Here is a 17908-nt window from a genome sequence, read left to right as displayed (position 1 = left end):
TGGATTGTTGGTGTTTGAGTGGCGGTTGAACAGATGAAACATCCCCTAGCAGTAGTGATGTCCAAATGAAGCTTCGTGAAGCATTTTCTTTATTTTCTGAGCCCAATAGATGGCGCTCTCTGTTCAACAAAGGGTTGAAAGCAATGGAAATATATCGGCCTTCAACCCTTTGTTGAACAGAGAGCGCCATCTATTGGGCTCAGAAAATAAAGAAAATGCTTCACGAAGCTTCATTTGGACATCACTACCTAGCAGACATACAGATGGGGAGACTGAGACCTACTATTGTGGATAAGGTGTGTGATGCTTGGTGGGCGGAGCCAAGTAGCCTGAAGGAAATCATCTGTGGTGTTGTATGTACAGGTGTCGCTGTCTGTCAGCCCCATTCTTTTGTATTGAGTATGGTGAAATCTGTGTAGTATTTTGTATTTAAAAGTTGTAGTTTGAGAAGATGTTATTGCAGATGTGTGTTCAGGAGGTTTTCTTCTTCAGATAAATGTAGAACAAAATATGTCAGTAAAGACAAAATGCAATAACAAGTGAAGGAAGTGATTTTATTTTTGGGGTTGAAAATTCATCACACATGCAAACAGCGATGTCGAAGCTGCGTATCATCAATATTTTATTAGCAAACCAGAGAGAAGTTAACCAAAATAAAAGAATAAGAAGAAAAAGAGAAAAGAACTTAAGGAACTGAATGTTTCTTTAGTTTCTGTACAAGTCCAAATATACTACAATATATACTATTATACAACTGGATTACAATTCATGTCAGTGTACAGCAGTCACAAAGAAAAACTTCAAGTCTGTTACAGCAGTGTCGTCTGAGAAAACTCTTCTTCCTTTTGATTGGTCCGGCAGTCCGACCGACCAACCGGTTTCCTCACCGACTGATAACGATTCAGGCTTCGGCTCATATTAGCATGCTATGCTAACATCACCCCTTCTTCCTCAAACAAAGTTCTGAGCCTCTTGCTTGTTCACCTCAACAGCAAAATAAACCTCAGAGCCAAAAACTATGTCAATGTTTTTTTTCTTTTTGTCCAAAACCAGAAAAGAAACATTTTTGAAGGACGACCATGAGGATTGTAAAAGTAAGTGAAGTAAAAAAGAAAAGGAGTTTAAGGTAAAACCAACACATTTAAAAGTAGATGTCATTGCAAAACGAATAGATTTTGTGTAAGATGAAGACATTTTAAGGCCCGACGATGAGTTCCTATGTCAAGAAACATTTTGTTGGCAACAGAAGCGTAAACTGACTTTCATTTTAAAGGAATAGTTCAGTGTTTTGCTTGTATTTGTGTATTTATTATGTGATGCTTTGTGATAAGCTGAGCATAAGGTTTATAGTCCAGCACGTAACCCCTGAAAACCACGTTGTTGTTCCACTTTGTTTAACAAGCGAGATATGACGATGACAGTCAGCAGTGAGCTTTAGACGTGCTGGTAGGTGGATTCCTTGTTTCCGGTCTTTGTGCTAAGCTACGCTAACTCTGAACTTTCCGCAGTTTATATCAAACTCTTCATCGAAACATAAAAGTGATTATTGTAGCAAGAAAAGCCGCAAAGGATGCTGGGTCTCAGAGACCTTTCTAAGCATCTAATCACGGCTTCAGGTCCACAGTTGATTTCCGAAGCAGCGTCAAGCTGTTCAGCCTCCTACGTCGTGACATTTGGGACTATTGGTTTAATCACTCGAAGATAATAGATAATAGAGCTCCTGTTGTCATCATCAAATAAAACACTTTCTTATCCAGATGAACACACTTCAAAGAAGTCACAGAATATCTAATTTAGCAGAAAAAGTGTTTAGTCCTCGACAGGATCGATCCACATGAAGCAGGTTGTTTCATGAAACCGTCAGCGAGTGCATGAATGACGCTGCTGCACCTACTTTGAGGGAAACTGGACAAAAATCTGTCCACCAACCTTGAGAATGGCTGATGACCTGACCTGATGTGAAGTACACTTTATGGTGCCAAAAGCGCGCCGAAACCTCAACGTTGCATTCAATCTCCCTTCAGGGCAACATGGGATCTGCTGCTCCGGCAGCCTTCTGGTGTCAGATTTCCCTTTCATGCGACGAAGGCGACGAGAAAAAGCAAACGTGTACATGCGGTGAAGGTTGTAGGTCTGCTGCGTGTCCCTGCTACCTATTTTACTTGTTGTACTCACATATAATGAGCAGTACTGTAATGTAATTCACATAACAAGATTTAATCCAAAATATAAAATAAACATGTGGCCTGACTGATGTTTCACATGAAGCTTTGAAACTGTGATTAGATGCTTGGAAAGACGTTGTGTTTCTTCCCAGAGTGACAGTAGAGCTAAAGAAAAGAGTGGAGAAAATAAAAAAAATTAAAGCTTTAAATCACTTTTCTGTGGAGATTTAACATGAAACTCTTTGTTGTTTTAGGACAGAAGCTCTTAAACCAAATATCAGATATTGTTTTTATACTTGAACCTGGCTCGTGGTCCACTTTTCTTTCCTTTTTTTATTTTATAAATGGTAGGTTTCAAACATGAACCGATGACAGTGAAGGTACGGTCACATCACATCTGTTCACTTTTAACCTGCGCTTCCTGTTTGGCTGTGAACTCTCTCAGGTCAGAGCTCAACTTGGCACGACTTTAACGTGCGGATGAATGTGGTCGGCCGACAGCACCTCTGCTGCACCGCGGCGGGACATCAACAAGTTATTTTCTAGAACATCATCACACTGCATTTGCGTCCCAGCGGCTGAGAACCCTTCAAATGCAGCCCAGAAATAAGACCGTCTTCCCGATTCAGAGGATCCGACTAACACCGAGCAGAGAAACTCCACAAAAGTCATGAAGCTTTAACGGGGAACCCTACTTTCCACTGGCCGTCTTTAACGTTCTTTTAAGAACTTACATTTTTGACATAAAAGTAGATGTCATTTCTGAACATTTTCTTGACTTGGCATTTTGATATTTGGTCATTTAGGAAGGGAAATGTGCAACGATTTATCGGTCGAGTTATCCACTCATGTTTGGTTTTAGATGTGCAGCACATTGTGGATCAGCAGCTTCAAACACAATCGCTGACTCACTTTAAAGATTCTCCTCAACACACATGCAACACACCTGAAGTCACTTTTGTAACTTCAGCTTTCTTTGCTTGGAGATTATTTCCTGCCAGTTGACCCGAAAAACTGAAACAATACAAAAATAACTTTAAAAACACAAAATATTTTGCTGGTTCTCCAAACCATGCGGCTCTGCTGTATCTTTGAAAATCTACCGGGCAAGATTTGAGAAAGTCCCGCCCATTCCTGTGTTCACCATGGGACAGATTTTTGGAAAAATATACTTCCGGTTTGATCGCATTTGTAGTGTACCACGATTGATACATATGATGTTTGTCAATTTAAAGATCTTATATAATTATATTACCTATGACGTTCTGTACTGTACACATTTTTTCCCCATAATACGGTCCCATGGGGACACAGGAAGGGGCGGGACTAACAGTTTTGATTTTACCATCAGTTTCAGTACAAAGTCTTATTTCTAAGTGCTTCAGTTTTTCAGAGAGAAGCAGGTGGAACAGAGGCAGGACACTGCTGGAGGAATATTTTAGAAATGCGCCGCCTGCAGGAAATGATGTTAAGAATTTGCAGTCGATATCATAGTCGAACTGAATGATAACACAGGTTGATGCTCCTGTTTTGTGAAAAAATCTGGAAACAAATACTGTGTTCACACCAAACGCAAAGCAAATTTTTCATGCAGAGCAATTGCAAACACATTAATGCAATTAACTGTGCAGAGTTAAGGTGACATGAATGACGCAAATGCAATATGCAGTTTTCGCCTCATTCGCATAGTCACATGAGTGGAAATATTTCAACTCGAGTGTGAAGTTCGCATGACACCGTCCTAAAAGACTGCCGGTTGAGATTCTGACGTCAATGATGTCCTGATGTTGCCGAATCAGAAATGGTGTCTGTGGTCCCCCAGAGGTCTACGATAGTAGCTCACATTAGTCCAGAGACCAGACCAGACTACGTGGAGACCGTCTGTGGTCCAAACAACACGTGATCGCTGCTGTGTGTATGTCCACATGTTATTTTAGGTCTTATGGAGCAGCTACAATGTTAGCATAGCCTAGCACCCATCAACCAGACTCTAGTCAGAAAACAAGCATTTTAAAGTCGTTTGCTTGTCGTCCTACAGACAGACTGGTTACTTGTATTAAATCACAGCTAAGTAGTTTATATCCAGCTGTAGTAAACCAGCTGACATGTGTCTTGCTATTCACAGTGAAGACAGCTTGGTTAAACTCAATGAGCACCTCTGGGTGATGTGATGAACTCAGACAGGACGGCGTTTGGTTTACTGGTGTATCTGGGACAAATCAGCAATAGTAGTTATTTCATGCCATGATGGATGAAAGCCCAGCCCCTCCCCCTCTGGTGCATCTATCCCCAGTGACACAAATAAACACAAATGATCCAGCGGTCAAACTTGTGCGAGTAACACAAGGCAAAAAATGTGCTTTGCGTTTGTTGCGAAAACAGCATTAGACTCTTGACCTGCAGGTTGGTCTGAAGCTGGATTCAGATGCTTCACATCAATCACACCGTGTTCTAGGAAACAGGAACATGAAGTTAAAGTGGTGACAGATCCAGAGTTCTTCCCGCGCTCCTCAGACAGAAGATGGACAAGCAGACTTGGGCGATAAAGGCGTTGATGCGTACAGAGGTGCGCTTTGACGGAAGCATGTATTGAAGGGCGTTACGCTGCTGGCGAACCAGCGGCTCTCCTCCCGGTGGCGGATTAAGACTCAGAGGGCTCTTATATCTACAGGAATGCGTCTCTCGCTTGAATCCGAGTGTCGTTTCCTCTCGGATATCATTTGTAGCGAGAGGATTAGACGTCTGCAAGGTGGGAATGACAGTTCTCTCACCACGCAGGCGGCGACTCTGCAATATATTGCGAGACAGTCGTTTACGATACATCATCAACGGAGAAATGCTCTTAAAAATGCAAAACCCATTTCTCTCAGAAGCAGGAATCAATCACACGTTTATTATTAAGTCTCATGTGTGGACAGCTGAGATGAGTGTGTGTAGCAAAGTGCATAGAGTTTAAACACACACACACACACACACACACACACACACACACACACACACACACACACACACACACACACACACACACACACACACACACACACACACACACACAGTGACACAAATGTGATATTGTTTAGATGATGTATCGCAGAGAGCGTGTCTCATATATTGATTATTGCCCCGCTGCGAGTCTGTAGAGGTGAGGACGGTCGGCCCGCTCTTGAGTCATGCAAGACAACGAAACACGATGAAGACCAAAGCTTTAGGATCCGACCTGGTGCGTCATGACCAAAGATGCCAGCGAGGCGGGGGCGGGGCAGGAGCGGGGGGGTGCTGGGGGTCAGGAGTGATCAGGAGTGATCCATGGGTTCGGTGGCGTTGCTGTGCTCGGCGTCCTGACTCTCCATCTCCTCCGGCTCCTCTGGTTTGCCGGTCCTCACCGCGCCTGCTGCAGCTGGAGTTTCCACTGTTGCCGGCGCGTGGCTCGTCTTAGTCCCGCCTGTCCGCTCCTGGCTAGCCCCGCCCACTGCAACGGTGGCGTCCTGCTGCTCTCTCAGGTGGCGCTCCATGGAGGCCTGTATAGAGGAGACCATCTCCTGCAGCTTCCTCCGCTGCTGCTCCATCAGGCTGGGGTCCAGACCGCGACCGTCCTTCATGGTGACGAAGCCCGGAGCCATGCGGACCAGCTCCCTGGTGGTGTCCTCGGGGATGTCAGATAGGTCCGGGGGCCCTCTGGACACGCTGGCGCTAAGGTCCACGCCGCTACTATGCTGGCGCGTGATAGGCCGGTGCTCGGGGGGGGAGGAGTCCCCAGCGCTTCCCAAAGAGTGGCCTTTACCTTGGAAGGCAGTGACGCTTTGCAGCTGCTCCTTTTTACGGACGACGCCGCCACTGCCGAGCCGGAGCATGCCGTGGGACGGGCTCCCCTCTCTGCTGCCCCTGGTGGTCGCCTCGGCGCGCAGCTGGAGCAGTGCGTCCTTCACCAGTTCCTCCACATCCGCGCCGACAGGGAAGTGGCCGGCGGCGTCCACACAGAGCTCCAGACGCGCCTCCGCAGCGTTATAAACAAAGGTTTTCCCCGTCAGGTGAGGCAGCGTGCAGTGCTTCCCGTCCATCAGGCCTGAAACAGAAGACGAGCACACACTCTTCAGGACAGAAGACACAACTAGAGCAGCTATATCTGAAGAAATGGTGCTGTGAATGCTGAGGATAAACTGAACCCGCTGTAAGAAAGTGAATCAGTAGAAATAGTTGAAAAAGTGACGACGGGTTTAATTGAATGTCACTGAAAAGTCTACAAATACAAATAGAAAGATGTATAAAAGATGTAGAGCATTTAAACCTTTGATTGGCGTTTCTATGTGAATGTATGAAGGGATAGCAGTTCAGAATGCATGGATTTGGGTGAAATGTGAATTTTGTGGAAACGTTGAATATTTCTGAGAGAATTGAAAGGTATGAATGAAAAAGTAACAACGCACATTTCCTGAGTGAGCTCAACGTTTCTACGTTGAAAAATGTGGAAAACACGTTCTCTCTAATGCAGCAACAATAATAATCTCTCTCCATCTGAGATAAAACTCCAGAAAGTACTTGAACAAATGAAATGAGTGAGTTTATGTGTACCAACTATAGTGAATAGGGCTGGTTTTAATGTGGGTGAGTGATTGAGTAAGAGTGCATCTCTGTGTTTGTCCATGTTTAATCTCTCATTCTGCTCTCAAATCACACAGTATTTTGCCGATCCTGGCATTTAGCAAGTCTGGATTTTGACTTCTTCGATCAAGATGTATAATCACACAGAGATATAAGCTGGAGTCAAAGTCCTTGTATGTGTCCACACACACTAACACACTCACACTAAAGCGTAATCTGTATGCACTGGACTTCAGCTCTCTGTACCACCTACTGCTGTAACATGTTATGTCAAATGTCACAAGTAAAAGAAAATGTTATGTCAAATGAAAAATGCAAAAGATAAGATAATATTACGATGAAGATTTTATCCTGTGGGTAATGGGGGCGGGACTAGATAAGCCTTGGCTTCTCCCGCTTTCCCTTTCGGCCATGTGTATTGTATTATTGAACAAAGTGTGATGATGCTGATTTAACTGACATGCCCGAAATAAACAAATAAATAAATCTGATTCTGACTTTACCCTCTTGTGATTAGTGTGATATTACATCACCATTGAGCTTTGATTGGTCAATAGGGAGGTGCTTTTATACGAGTTGATCTCTTATCTCTTATGCTCCAGAGGTAACTTATGTGTGCAGTAAAGGTTACCATGGTGATCTCCCGGATAGTGAGCCATCTTGGTAGGACTGAAAACCCAGAGTTAAACCTGAGGTTACCTCGCTAACCCCAAATCCTGCCTGGTCGTACGGCCTCAGGGGAAGCCTTAAAGCATCACAAATGTAAACAAGAGGACAGCACATGGTGCTCAGAATGGCATATTCTGTAGACCCAGAATGGGTGATACGTGAGATTGAAATTAACTTGGGTTGGGTTGCGTTCTTGTCATGGTCACTGCAGACACACCTGATGGAGATCTGCACTCGACTGAGTGCGCCTTTTTTAGTTTCAATATGTTTAATGTTTTAAAGTTAAAACTAAGAAACACAGAAGATCTCAAGTGACAGAAGTTAGTCTTCGAGCGCAAAATATTTCAACACTAAACTGCAGCGGAGCGATAAAAGAGTTTGAATCTCTGTTTCCTTCCATAAAAGCAATACCCAGAGGTGGCCAGCAGATGTCATCATCGTGACTCGATCAAGTGCTTTGAAAAACGTGTCATCATGTGATTTGTTTTCTACATCACACACATTATTCTACATGAACATTAACTGGAACAAACCAGATAAAAACAGGTTTAAAGTTGTTTACAAGTATCCTCATTAATGATGTGCATGTAAACAAACAAACGTACCCATGTCCTTCTTGACGATGTTGTAGAAGACGCCGCCCTGCTGGAATAAGTGTGGCAGCTTCTTTGCGTATGACCAAACGTCCTCACCTGGAACACAGAGAGGGAAACGGGTTCAACCAACCAGCTGAGACCCTGAACGCACCGCAGCATTCACACTGCAGCTCCTTTTCAAAACATGACATTAAACCAACTGGTTGAATGTTTGACGTTATCGCTGTCCTAAGAGTTTTTACAGCCTTGTGCTCTCGGACAATTACTGTGGTTTAATGTGAGAGTGGCTCCCAACCTGAGGGTTAGAGGCCCCTCAATCACAAGATCAACCTGAAGGGTCACAAAATGTTCACCCTGAACAAGACTGTGCAACATTTTTCTCTTCTGTTTCTGTGGATAACATTTGCAACAACAAATTGATTAACTGCCAATTATATTAAAAATTGAGTAATTGTTTGGAGCATTTCTTTAATATTTTTTTTTAAATATTTAAATTTAAAATCTTGTTAAGATAATATTCACTTCTTGCTGTGAATAATTTCTTAATTAATTCCTGAGCATAAAGTGGGCGTGTCTAGAAAAGAGAGAGTGGGGACATCTGTGAAGAAGAGACTCTTGGGTACCAACAGCACCTGTTTTCATGCAGTATACATGTGTTATTTTCTATATTGTAAAATGTTGTATTTGAATATTTCTGCATCCTGGGGTCTTTAATTACATAGAGTGGGTATTACTGGAAAGCTGAGACTCGTGTGGAACCAATGAAATTGTTGCATTCATGTGTGATGATGTTAGTCTCCATAGCAACCATTTCATTGTAGTGAGGACATTTTCTTTAGATTTGACGTTGCAGAAATTGACGGTAAAATGAGCCGCTGTGACCTCCAGGAGAACCACAGCCTCATGAAGCGTTACAAGCGTTACAGACTGGAGACTGAGGGGTTCAGAGGAGGGACGGCAGAAATCTGGAAATGTTAGAAGTTTTAGATGCCAAATCTCCACCGGTCTTCTTCTATGGTGTTCCTCAAGGTCTTGGTGACTAAATTTGATATTTCAGAGGGATTTTTCATTATTTTGATTGATTCTCGAGTGGTAAAAAATTTTTAAATTTAGCACCAAATCTGTATCAACCTAAAAATTGCGGCAACAACTTATGAGACATAATGGAGAATGATGATCATCATATACTTATATCATAATATTCTATGCCCTTTTACACTTTTTTATTCATTTGAATTTATTCATTTTCTTCAACTTGACGCTCACAGAGCTGCATCTCAAATTAATCTTCAGGTCCTTAGCTTCCAGAAGAACACCACTACTAAGTGACATCCACTGTTGACCCGATATCGCCCCCTAAAGACCCTCTGTCCTCTCATAATGAGACTAAATGGGTCTATGAGGGTCTAAGAGAGTGAATCAACACATCGTTTCAGCTCGAAATTAAACGTCTTATCCCATTTGAGCACGTTAAAGCATCTCAACATTTCTGCTGAGCAGGTGTTTAGTGTTTTTAAACAGTCGGGAGAATTATTCAATACAGAATTATTCAATATCAAAGTGCAGCGTCAGGCCTGTGGAGCCGTTCGACAGACGCTGACTGTTGGCCGGCTGATTTGTTTATCTGCAGCCGCAACCTTTGACCTGGTTGGAGGGTGAGATGGGGAGGGGAGCGAGATGTCTGAGCCAGCACATTGGGGTAATAGTTTCTCTCTCAAACAGACGCGTCCTGCAACCTGTGAGCTCAGTCAGCCGCTCAGCTGACACCCGCAGTTAGGTATTCACCATCACCTGCACCCGCGAGGACCAATCAGGAGCCAGCGTGCTTGTGTGGTTTACACCGAGACGGGAGAGTTGGAGCAGAATGAGGCAACAAGTGTCCTCTCTCACACAGACAAATAACTGTGAGGTGACGTTTAAAAGGCAGCATGAACATGAGACACGTCTGCTCCGTTTAACACAGCTTTGCTTGTGTTTGAATGAAAACAATCAGCTTTCACACAGACAATCACTCCTCCTGCTCAGACTCTACTGCAGATATTAGTATGTCTTGTATTTTATGTAGGGCCGGGACTCGATTAAAAAAATTAATATAATTAATTAATTGAAATTAATCGCATTTTAATCGCATATAAATATTTGACCTGAGAACAGCGAGAAGTAATTTTTTTCACATTGATTTTTAGTATACCATTGAATAATGACTGAATACATAAGCTTAAGCAACAAAATATTGTTTAAGGTTTAAGGTTATTATTGGTTAAGGCAAGGGGTCACTGTCACGGATCTGTGAGTCACCTACAACCCCGGCCTTTCCAAGCCAACCCCATGTACTGTGGATTTTGATTAACTAATGAAGGTATCTGTGAACGTTTATCACCCAGATATGAACCAAACGTCACTTTTGTTCATGTTAATCATGTTGCTGAAAGGTTTATGATTCAAAGGAAAGTGATGAATTAAACAATTTGTGAAGGCACAGCTTGCTAACATAAAGTTATCTTGGCAGGCTACTAATAAGCAGCAGGCTGACTCTCGGGCTGCACTCCAAGTCTATTTAAGTGCATCCACCTTTCCATCGCTTGTGTCTTAGCCCCTCCAACCGGGGACGCACAGAGAGACGGAAGGAAAACATGCGAGGAGAGAGGAAACCAAGACATGAATGTTTCTGGATGAGCTATCAGAAAACAAATCAAATACAAAACTTGGGAGTGATACACTTGAGTTTCATCTATGATATTTACTCCTTTATGAAACTCCAGTGATGTTCAGATGCATCAGCTGCGGCGTCCAATCAGTAACCGAGCGGGCGGTTGTTGTTGTGGATTTCCGGAGGAAATATCAAATAAGAGACCATGGAAGCACCCTAGGGCTGCGGTCGAAAAAGTATTAGCACTCCTTGTTGAGGAGGAGCAGCTAAGGAGACGCCGGGGCTGCAGACCCGGGGCCAAACGGAGGGTGAAGAAGAGGAGACATAGACCGGCTGTACCGGCGATCGTTGTGGAGAACAAGAGGTCTCTGGGGAATAAGACAGATGAGCTCGCCACACTGATAAATTCACAGAATACCGTGAGTGCAGTGCTCTTTACTGCTCCTTGGCGCTATCCTATCTCTCTTCTCTCTTCCCTCTCGTGTCTTCCCACCCATCCTCCTTAAGCCCCGCCCCTCCCAGGCTCTTCCTCACCTGCTGCCAATCACAACAGGTGACACTGACAGATACATGCAGTGAATCAAATTACACAATCAAGAATAAAATGCACAGTCTCTAGTTTTCCACAGTTTACCTTACTGTTACAAACATTTACAAACATTTAGTCATTTATGATTAATTTGTCTTAATCTCTGACCATTTTTACTACATTTAGTTTAGCTATCTTACGGATTTATTACTGCACTTATTTAGGAACTCGTTTATTTTTTTCAGGGATGGCCAACAAGAGACATTTTTTTTCAATTTCATTAAAAAAATGCACAATAATGACAGCCAAGTGGTGCTGTTTTTTTATTTTTTATTCCTGAACAACTGATTTGTTCACGCCTAGACTACTTGGTGATTTAAATTTTGCCTTGGTCTTTTTAGTTTGTTTATATTTGTTGTATGTTTGAGGATTAAATCGAAAATTGTCCATTAGTTTGAAAAAAATCAAGATTTTATTTTTAGGCCAAATGTCCCAGCCCTACTTCATGATTATCACAGGGGATTTTAATCGTGTGTCACTGGACCAAACACCCCCAACAATTCACCAGTACGGACTGCTCCACCTGAGACAATAAAACACTGGATCTTTTGTCCTGTCTCACTGTCTCCCCTCCTGTAAGATACCGATCCTGTCTCACTGTCTCCCCTCACACCGTTAGATACCGGTCCTGTCTCACTGTCTCCCCTCCTGTAAGATACCGGTCCTGTCTCACTGTCTCCCCTCCTGTAAGATACCGGTCCTGTCTCACTGTCTCCCCTCGCACCGTATGATACCGGTCCTGTCTCACTGTCTCCCCTCGCGCTGTAAGACGGTCCTGTCTCACTGTCTCCCCTCGCACCATAAGACGGTCCTGTCTCACGCGTCTCCGTTTGAGCCGGTGTCGCGGTCCGGTCGGTTGTAGTTTTAAGAGCCGGTCGTTTGTTCCGGTCACGGTTGTACATTATGCAGTACGGTCAGAGCCAGGCTGGGAACGCTGCCTTTACTGTCGGCGCTTCGTCGTTCAGAATCGTTAAAAAACACCAGAAACACAACCGGTACCGGGACAGGTGCTGGTGGGCCGAGCAGCCCCGCCTCCTCACCGCAGCCTCTCAGCGTCAGGCAGCCACAAACCAGAACAGTGAGGAGTCAGACAGGATAATAACATTTAACACTGTTTTCTTTATCAGATTACTCGATTACAAAAAGCTTGGATAGCTGCAGCCCTACTGAGATCCTTCAATGTGTGCAGAGAGATGTTGGAGATCTTCTATCAGTTTGGTGGCCAGCATACTTTTCTTTGCGGTGGTTTGTTGGGGAGCAGCATCGGAGCCAACGACACCAACAGACTCAACAAGTTAATAAAGAAGGCTGGCTCTGTGGTCGGCTGTAAACAGGACAGTCTAGAGGCAGGCGGAGCGGAGGACGTGAACAAACTGTTATCCATCATGGATAATCCTGACCACCCTACCCACCACACACTAGTCAGACAGTGGAGCACCTTCTCCAACAGGCTGCTACAGCCCCGCTGTCCTAACAACAGATACAGGACATCTTTCCTGCCACAAGCCATCACATTCCACAGCAACTCTCACCTCTGTCTGACGGAAAACTCAGAACTCTATTTTCACAATAATGTGAAACGGCCGAGGTGTGCGGCACTTAAATGTTGCTCTCGCAAAGAATTGTGGGTCGGCGTAATCTCCTTTCCTTTCGTATAGGAAGGTCCGTTGCATCCTATGCTAAAGGAGATCTGAAAGGAAGCATTGGAGCTCCTTTCCTTTGCATTTAGAGAATTAAACAGCTCTTATCATGGCGGCCACTTGTTTACTTCTTCTTCAGTTAGAAACCTTCCTAAGCAAAATAGACTATTCGATGTTGTGTTTTCTCCATTTGCAGCGTCTGGTCTAAGCGCTGTGTATGTGTTGAAACTGGTGCAGATGTTTTTCTTAATTTAGCAGACAACCATCACTAAAGGAGCTACAACATGGAGATCACGATAAGATCATAATAATAAACATTATTTGGTGCTTTTTGCTCTCAATCAATTCTAAAAGCTGCAATTCATTTTCTGTGAATCAATAGATCATTTCATCCTCCAAGCTCTACAAAGAGCATTTCTGCTGTCCCGTACGATGCCTGTGACATCGACAACGGGTCAGACTGACGGACATAAAGACAATCCAGCTAATCAGAACGATGAGTTAAGATTTGTCCAAATAAAATGACTTGTAAACACCATGGCAAATTTCTTGTATGTGAAAATGTACTTGGCAAACTCCTTTCTGATTCTGATTCTCATGAAAACGCCTTTTTATGTGTTAAATGTGCTTCACATAACTCAATAGTTTAATCATGGGAATCAATTTACATAAAGCTTTAATTGGAAGATATCGAGAAGAAAACGTCACTTCAGTCCCAATCAGGAAATTTTCTAATCAAACTGTCAAACCTCATCTGATTTCTGTAGTCAAGTTGTGACTAAATATGAAGCAAATGGTGATTTATCAAGTACTTAATTTTTTTTTTAAATTCGGGCCAATATTCAAATATGTTGTGCTTTTCTGTTTCATATCACCTGACTAAATCATTTTCACTATGATTCACCGCTTAGTTAAAAAGAATCAATAACGGAAACAATCAGTTTGCAGCGTCAACTCGCAACACGTCACCTGGAGGATGTGACGGCTGTAAAATCTCAGAACTAAACTTAGAAGAATTGTCATGAGCAGGCGGGGCAGAACTCGTGTCACATGTTTGATTCTTACCCATCAAGGTCGCGAGGAGACAGAGGGAGGACATCTCAAGGTCGATGCAGTCCTGGAGTTCACGGCTGCTCACCCTACCCGTCGTCACGGCGTCCTCGCTTTTCACCGAGTGCGAGCTGGAGGCTCGGGGTATGGAGGCCGCGGGGCTCTTGTCCTCAGGGCCCCTCAGGATCTCCACCGTCACCCTGTCGCCGTGCTGCAGTGCAACTGGCTCGTTCTCCTCGCCGTCCTTCGGCGGGAACAGCTCTTTTGGCGGGAAGCCGTAGCGGATGCACTGCTGCGCCGGGGGCACATCAAACTGGTTTGAAATGCTCCTCTGCAGCTCTGAGAAGGTGGTCTGGGCCTGCAGGGTCAGCATGGCCTGCCTGCCGTCACTGGTGGTCACACGGATTTTCTTCTCCTTATTGGACGAGGGGGAGGTGGATTTGGTGGGGGTGGCTGGAGCTGAAGAGGAGGAGGTTTCTGGAGATCCACTGGGGGAAGACGTCCGGCCTTGACCCTTCTGCTCCTGCTTCAGCTTGTCAGTCCGTCGTTTCTGGGTGACAAGGGCCTGCTCGCTGATGCTCTGCTGGATGCTCCGCTCCGCCCGGCTCATCGTCAGCTCCTCTTTGTGGAGCGTCTTTGTTTTCTGGCCGGTCAGGATGATCTTGGTGGGCGGCTGGGGGTCCGACGCCTGCTCTATGATGTCGGTGAGACGCTGGTCATGAGCACCGTCGATAGACACTGGGTTATATTCGTCTGGGTTCTTCTTGGCGGTGTGATGCAGGATAGTGTTGACTACTTTCTGCACCAGGATTTCGCTGCCAAACTCCCCCGGGAAGTGCTTGGTCACCAGCTTCATGGCCACGTCGTACACGTTGCTGTTCAAAGCCGACTCAGTCTCATACTGGAACCAGTACACAGTCTCTCTCACCACCCTACCCCCCCACTCCAGCGTGATGGGGAAGGCCTCGGGGAGGTTGTCATATTCCTTCTCCTCCCAGAAATGCTTGAAGCCACACCCACACTTCCCGCCCTGAGAACGGGTGTTGGTTCTGTCCCCGTCCAGGTAAACCACCGAGCCGTTGCCGTAGATGTGGCGCACAGATGTGCCGTGACACCAGTTGCAGGTGTTGAGGGAGCTCAGTTTATAATCTGGGATGAGAATGTCTCTCTGGGGGTCATAGGAGCAGACCACGTTGTTGAGGGGGAAGCTGTAGTTCTTGTCCGGGCGCAGCTGGCCATGAGTGGATTTGGCTAAGTTGTAGAGCTTCCCACCAGGCACCAGCCACTCCGGCGGGACATGGAGCTCAGAGAGAGCGCCGCAGATCAGGCAGCGGTGCAGCCGGTTTTCCATCACAGACTTCTTGGCTGCCTCGGTCACCTCCTCAGGCTGGATGCCAATCATGCCGGTCCGCCTGTAGACATACTGGTGCACATCAGCTACCAGCGACGGGTGGATGCTATGCTTCTCCATGAACACCTCCTCCATGGCATTGACCAGCCGCATCAGATATTTATCCTGCAAGCTGCGGTCGCCGCCGATCACGCAGCTCCCGTCTGGTTCCAGCTTGATGTACTTCCTGATGAGCTCCTGAGGGACGCCCCAGGCCTTCGGCAGCAGGCGAGCCGGCAGCTTGGGCAGCACAGTGTTCTTGATTCCCACAAGAGGGATGTAGTGGTTCCTGCCAGAGCTGCTCCAGGCGATGCAGATGGGCTTGTTGAGCTTCCCGTCTTTCCCCCTGCACTGCTCCTCGGCCACCAGCCCGGGCAGGAAGGTGGCCGAATAATCCCCAGAGCTCCTCATGCCACTCAGGGAGTCCAGAAGGATTATGGGTCGGTGGAGGACGTTGGCCAAGCCAAATATGTGGATGTTGCGTAGTCCCAGTGGCACGCCTTCAGGCGGGATGAACAAGGGGTCACACTCATTGATGATGTCCTCCCACTCTGCAGCATCAATAAAATCCTGAAAGAGGGCCTTATAGCAGTCCAGGTTCTGCTTGAAGTTCTGTTTCAGGTTTTCTCTCAGAGCGTGCCAGAACAGTTCTCTGCCCACCAGCGCTCTGGACACGGCATGGACCAGACAGTGTCCGTCCCCATCTACATGGACTGGGATGAGACATTCCCTGTTGCCGTTGGCTTTCTTGACCTCCTCGAGCGTGTCATGGAGGTATATGAGGCTCCCTGACCTGTCCTTGCCGTAGCCCATGGTGGACACATGGTCCAACTCGATCAGAAAAGCCCTGTCGCCCAGGAGCGAGCAGTCAAACATCTCACCTTGGTTCATTTCCCTCAGCAGCTTGGCTTTGCCGGTCTGTTTATCCATGCCGTACCTGGTGAGGACCGGGGACAGGAGCTTGCAGTGGTAATTAGAAAGCCCCATTACTTTCACCAGCTCCGTGCCTTTCTTCGGGGCCCCGGTGACGCCGAGCAGGGCGTTTCTGAGCAGATTGTGGAGCACAACATCTGGATCAGTCACTTCCTCGACATTTAGCAGGTTCTTCTGTTCGTGGCGCTGACCACACTCCGTGCACTCGATGCTAACGGAGCCGTAAGCGGGGAAGAATAGCCTCGCCTGGCATTTCGGGTCCGGGCAGGTACCAGACAAAATACGCTTGTCTTTTTTCTTTGAGCTCTGCAGCAGCGACATAACGGGAGAGAAAAGCAGAAACTGTGTGTCAGCTCCACTAAATCATGATAGTCACCCTACGGCGAGACTGTCAGTCGAGCTTCGACCCTGCTAACGAGAGTTATTTGCCAGAATAACACAAGAACAACACGGAAGCGGCTGTTTTTTTCTTTAGCAACTGACCGTTGCTAAACGTAACTACGTCATGACAAAGGGTTGTGGGGCTTGTAGTTCTGCTGTTTAATTACTTTTAAATATGTATAGACGAGAATCAGAATGGGCAACTTTTCGCCTTTCTTTATGTTTCTGTCCCCGAAAACGACAGAAGGCCTATTTGATTTAATACGCATCCATACTTAAGTGATTAAAATGAGTACCGTCACCGCTTAATTGACTACATTTACCAGAATGCAACACGCCGCGGCGACGTTTTGTTGCGTAGGGAAGTCAAAACAGTAGATCCATGGCGGTTTGTGCAGAATGGACGGATAGTTCGCCTAAGTATCTTATGAATTTGATCCTACAAATGTATTAAAAGTATTTTTTGGCTGCGAGTAAATGTGCCGTTTTGTGGTCTGTATAATTCTGTCCTTTAAGCTGTGATAATGTTCCTGCCTGGACCTGGGACCTGCGAGAAAGATACTGTCGCCAAACTCCATTCAGAAATGTGCCAATTTAGTGCTCTATTGTTTACTGGCCGATCAATACAGACAACTCAAAGAACTGACTTAATGCTAATGGTGATTTGTAAGTACATTCACCCTAATACTGTACTTAATTACAAATTTGAGGTAATTGTAATTTTCTTGAGTGTTGTATTCTCATGGCACTTTCTACTTCTACTCGACTACATCCCTGAGGGGAATACATTTGTACTGCACTACATGCATTTAACAGCTTTAGTTCCAGCTGTAATTATGTTGATGTGTTAGTTATAATGTTGAATTTTAGACTAAACAAACATTGGAAAGGTGTCACTTTGGGTCTTTGAGATGGGATTTCTCATTATTTTCAGAATTCTTTTCACAAACCAAACAATCAGCCAAATAGTGGAGAAAAAAATCTGCTGATTAATTCATAATAAAAAACAATGACTAGTCAATAATGAGCTCCAGCTCAACAACTACATGATTAAAATCCTGCTCTTACATTAATGCTGAGTCGTAATAATCCAAATTATAATAGTAAAACAGTCATCAGGTATTTTTACAATGTGCTATTAGTACTTTTACAGCAACTAGGTATTTTTACTGTGGTATTAGCCTAATACTTTAACTGTAGCCAAGTTTTACTGTGTGGTATTAGTACTTTTACTGTTACACAGCAT

The 17908-nt window shown here is 45.0% G+C and overlaps 2 protein-coding genes across 2 annotated transcripts in view; both read right to left on the bottom strand.

Moving 5' to 3' along the window:
• Positions 1-17908, bottom strand: part of LOC311012962 (uncharacterized protein) — a 324166-nt gene that overhangs the window by 160127 nt on the left and 146131 nt on the right. The gene's annotated exons all lie outside the window — the stretch shown is intronic.
• Positions 536-16751, bottom strand: vcpip1 (valosin containing protein (p97)/p47 complex interacting protein 1). Its single transcript, XM_084008804.1, has 3 exons — positions 13974-16751; positions 8039-8125; positions 536-6228 (listed from the first exon to the last, which is right to left on the bottom strand). The coding sequence occupies exons 1-3, from the start codon at positions 16600-16602 to the stop codon at positions 5459-5461; spliced, it is 3486 nt and encodes a 1161-aa protein (XP_083864930.1). The 5' UTR covers positions 16603-16751; the 3' UTR covers positions 536-5458.

This window comes from Eutrigla gurnardus (assembly GCF_963514095.1).
Source record: "Eutrigla gurnardus genome assembly, chromosome: 4".
NCBI classification, from domain to species: Eukaryota; Metazoa; Chordata; class Actinopteri; order Perciformes; family Triglidae; genus Eutrigla; species Eutrigla gurnardus.
Note: the sequence above shows the minus strand (reverse complement) of the source record. Positions and strands in the feature narration are given on the sequence as shown.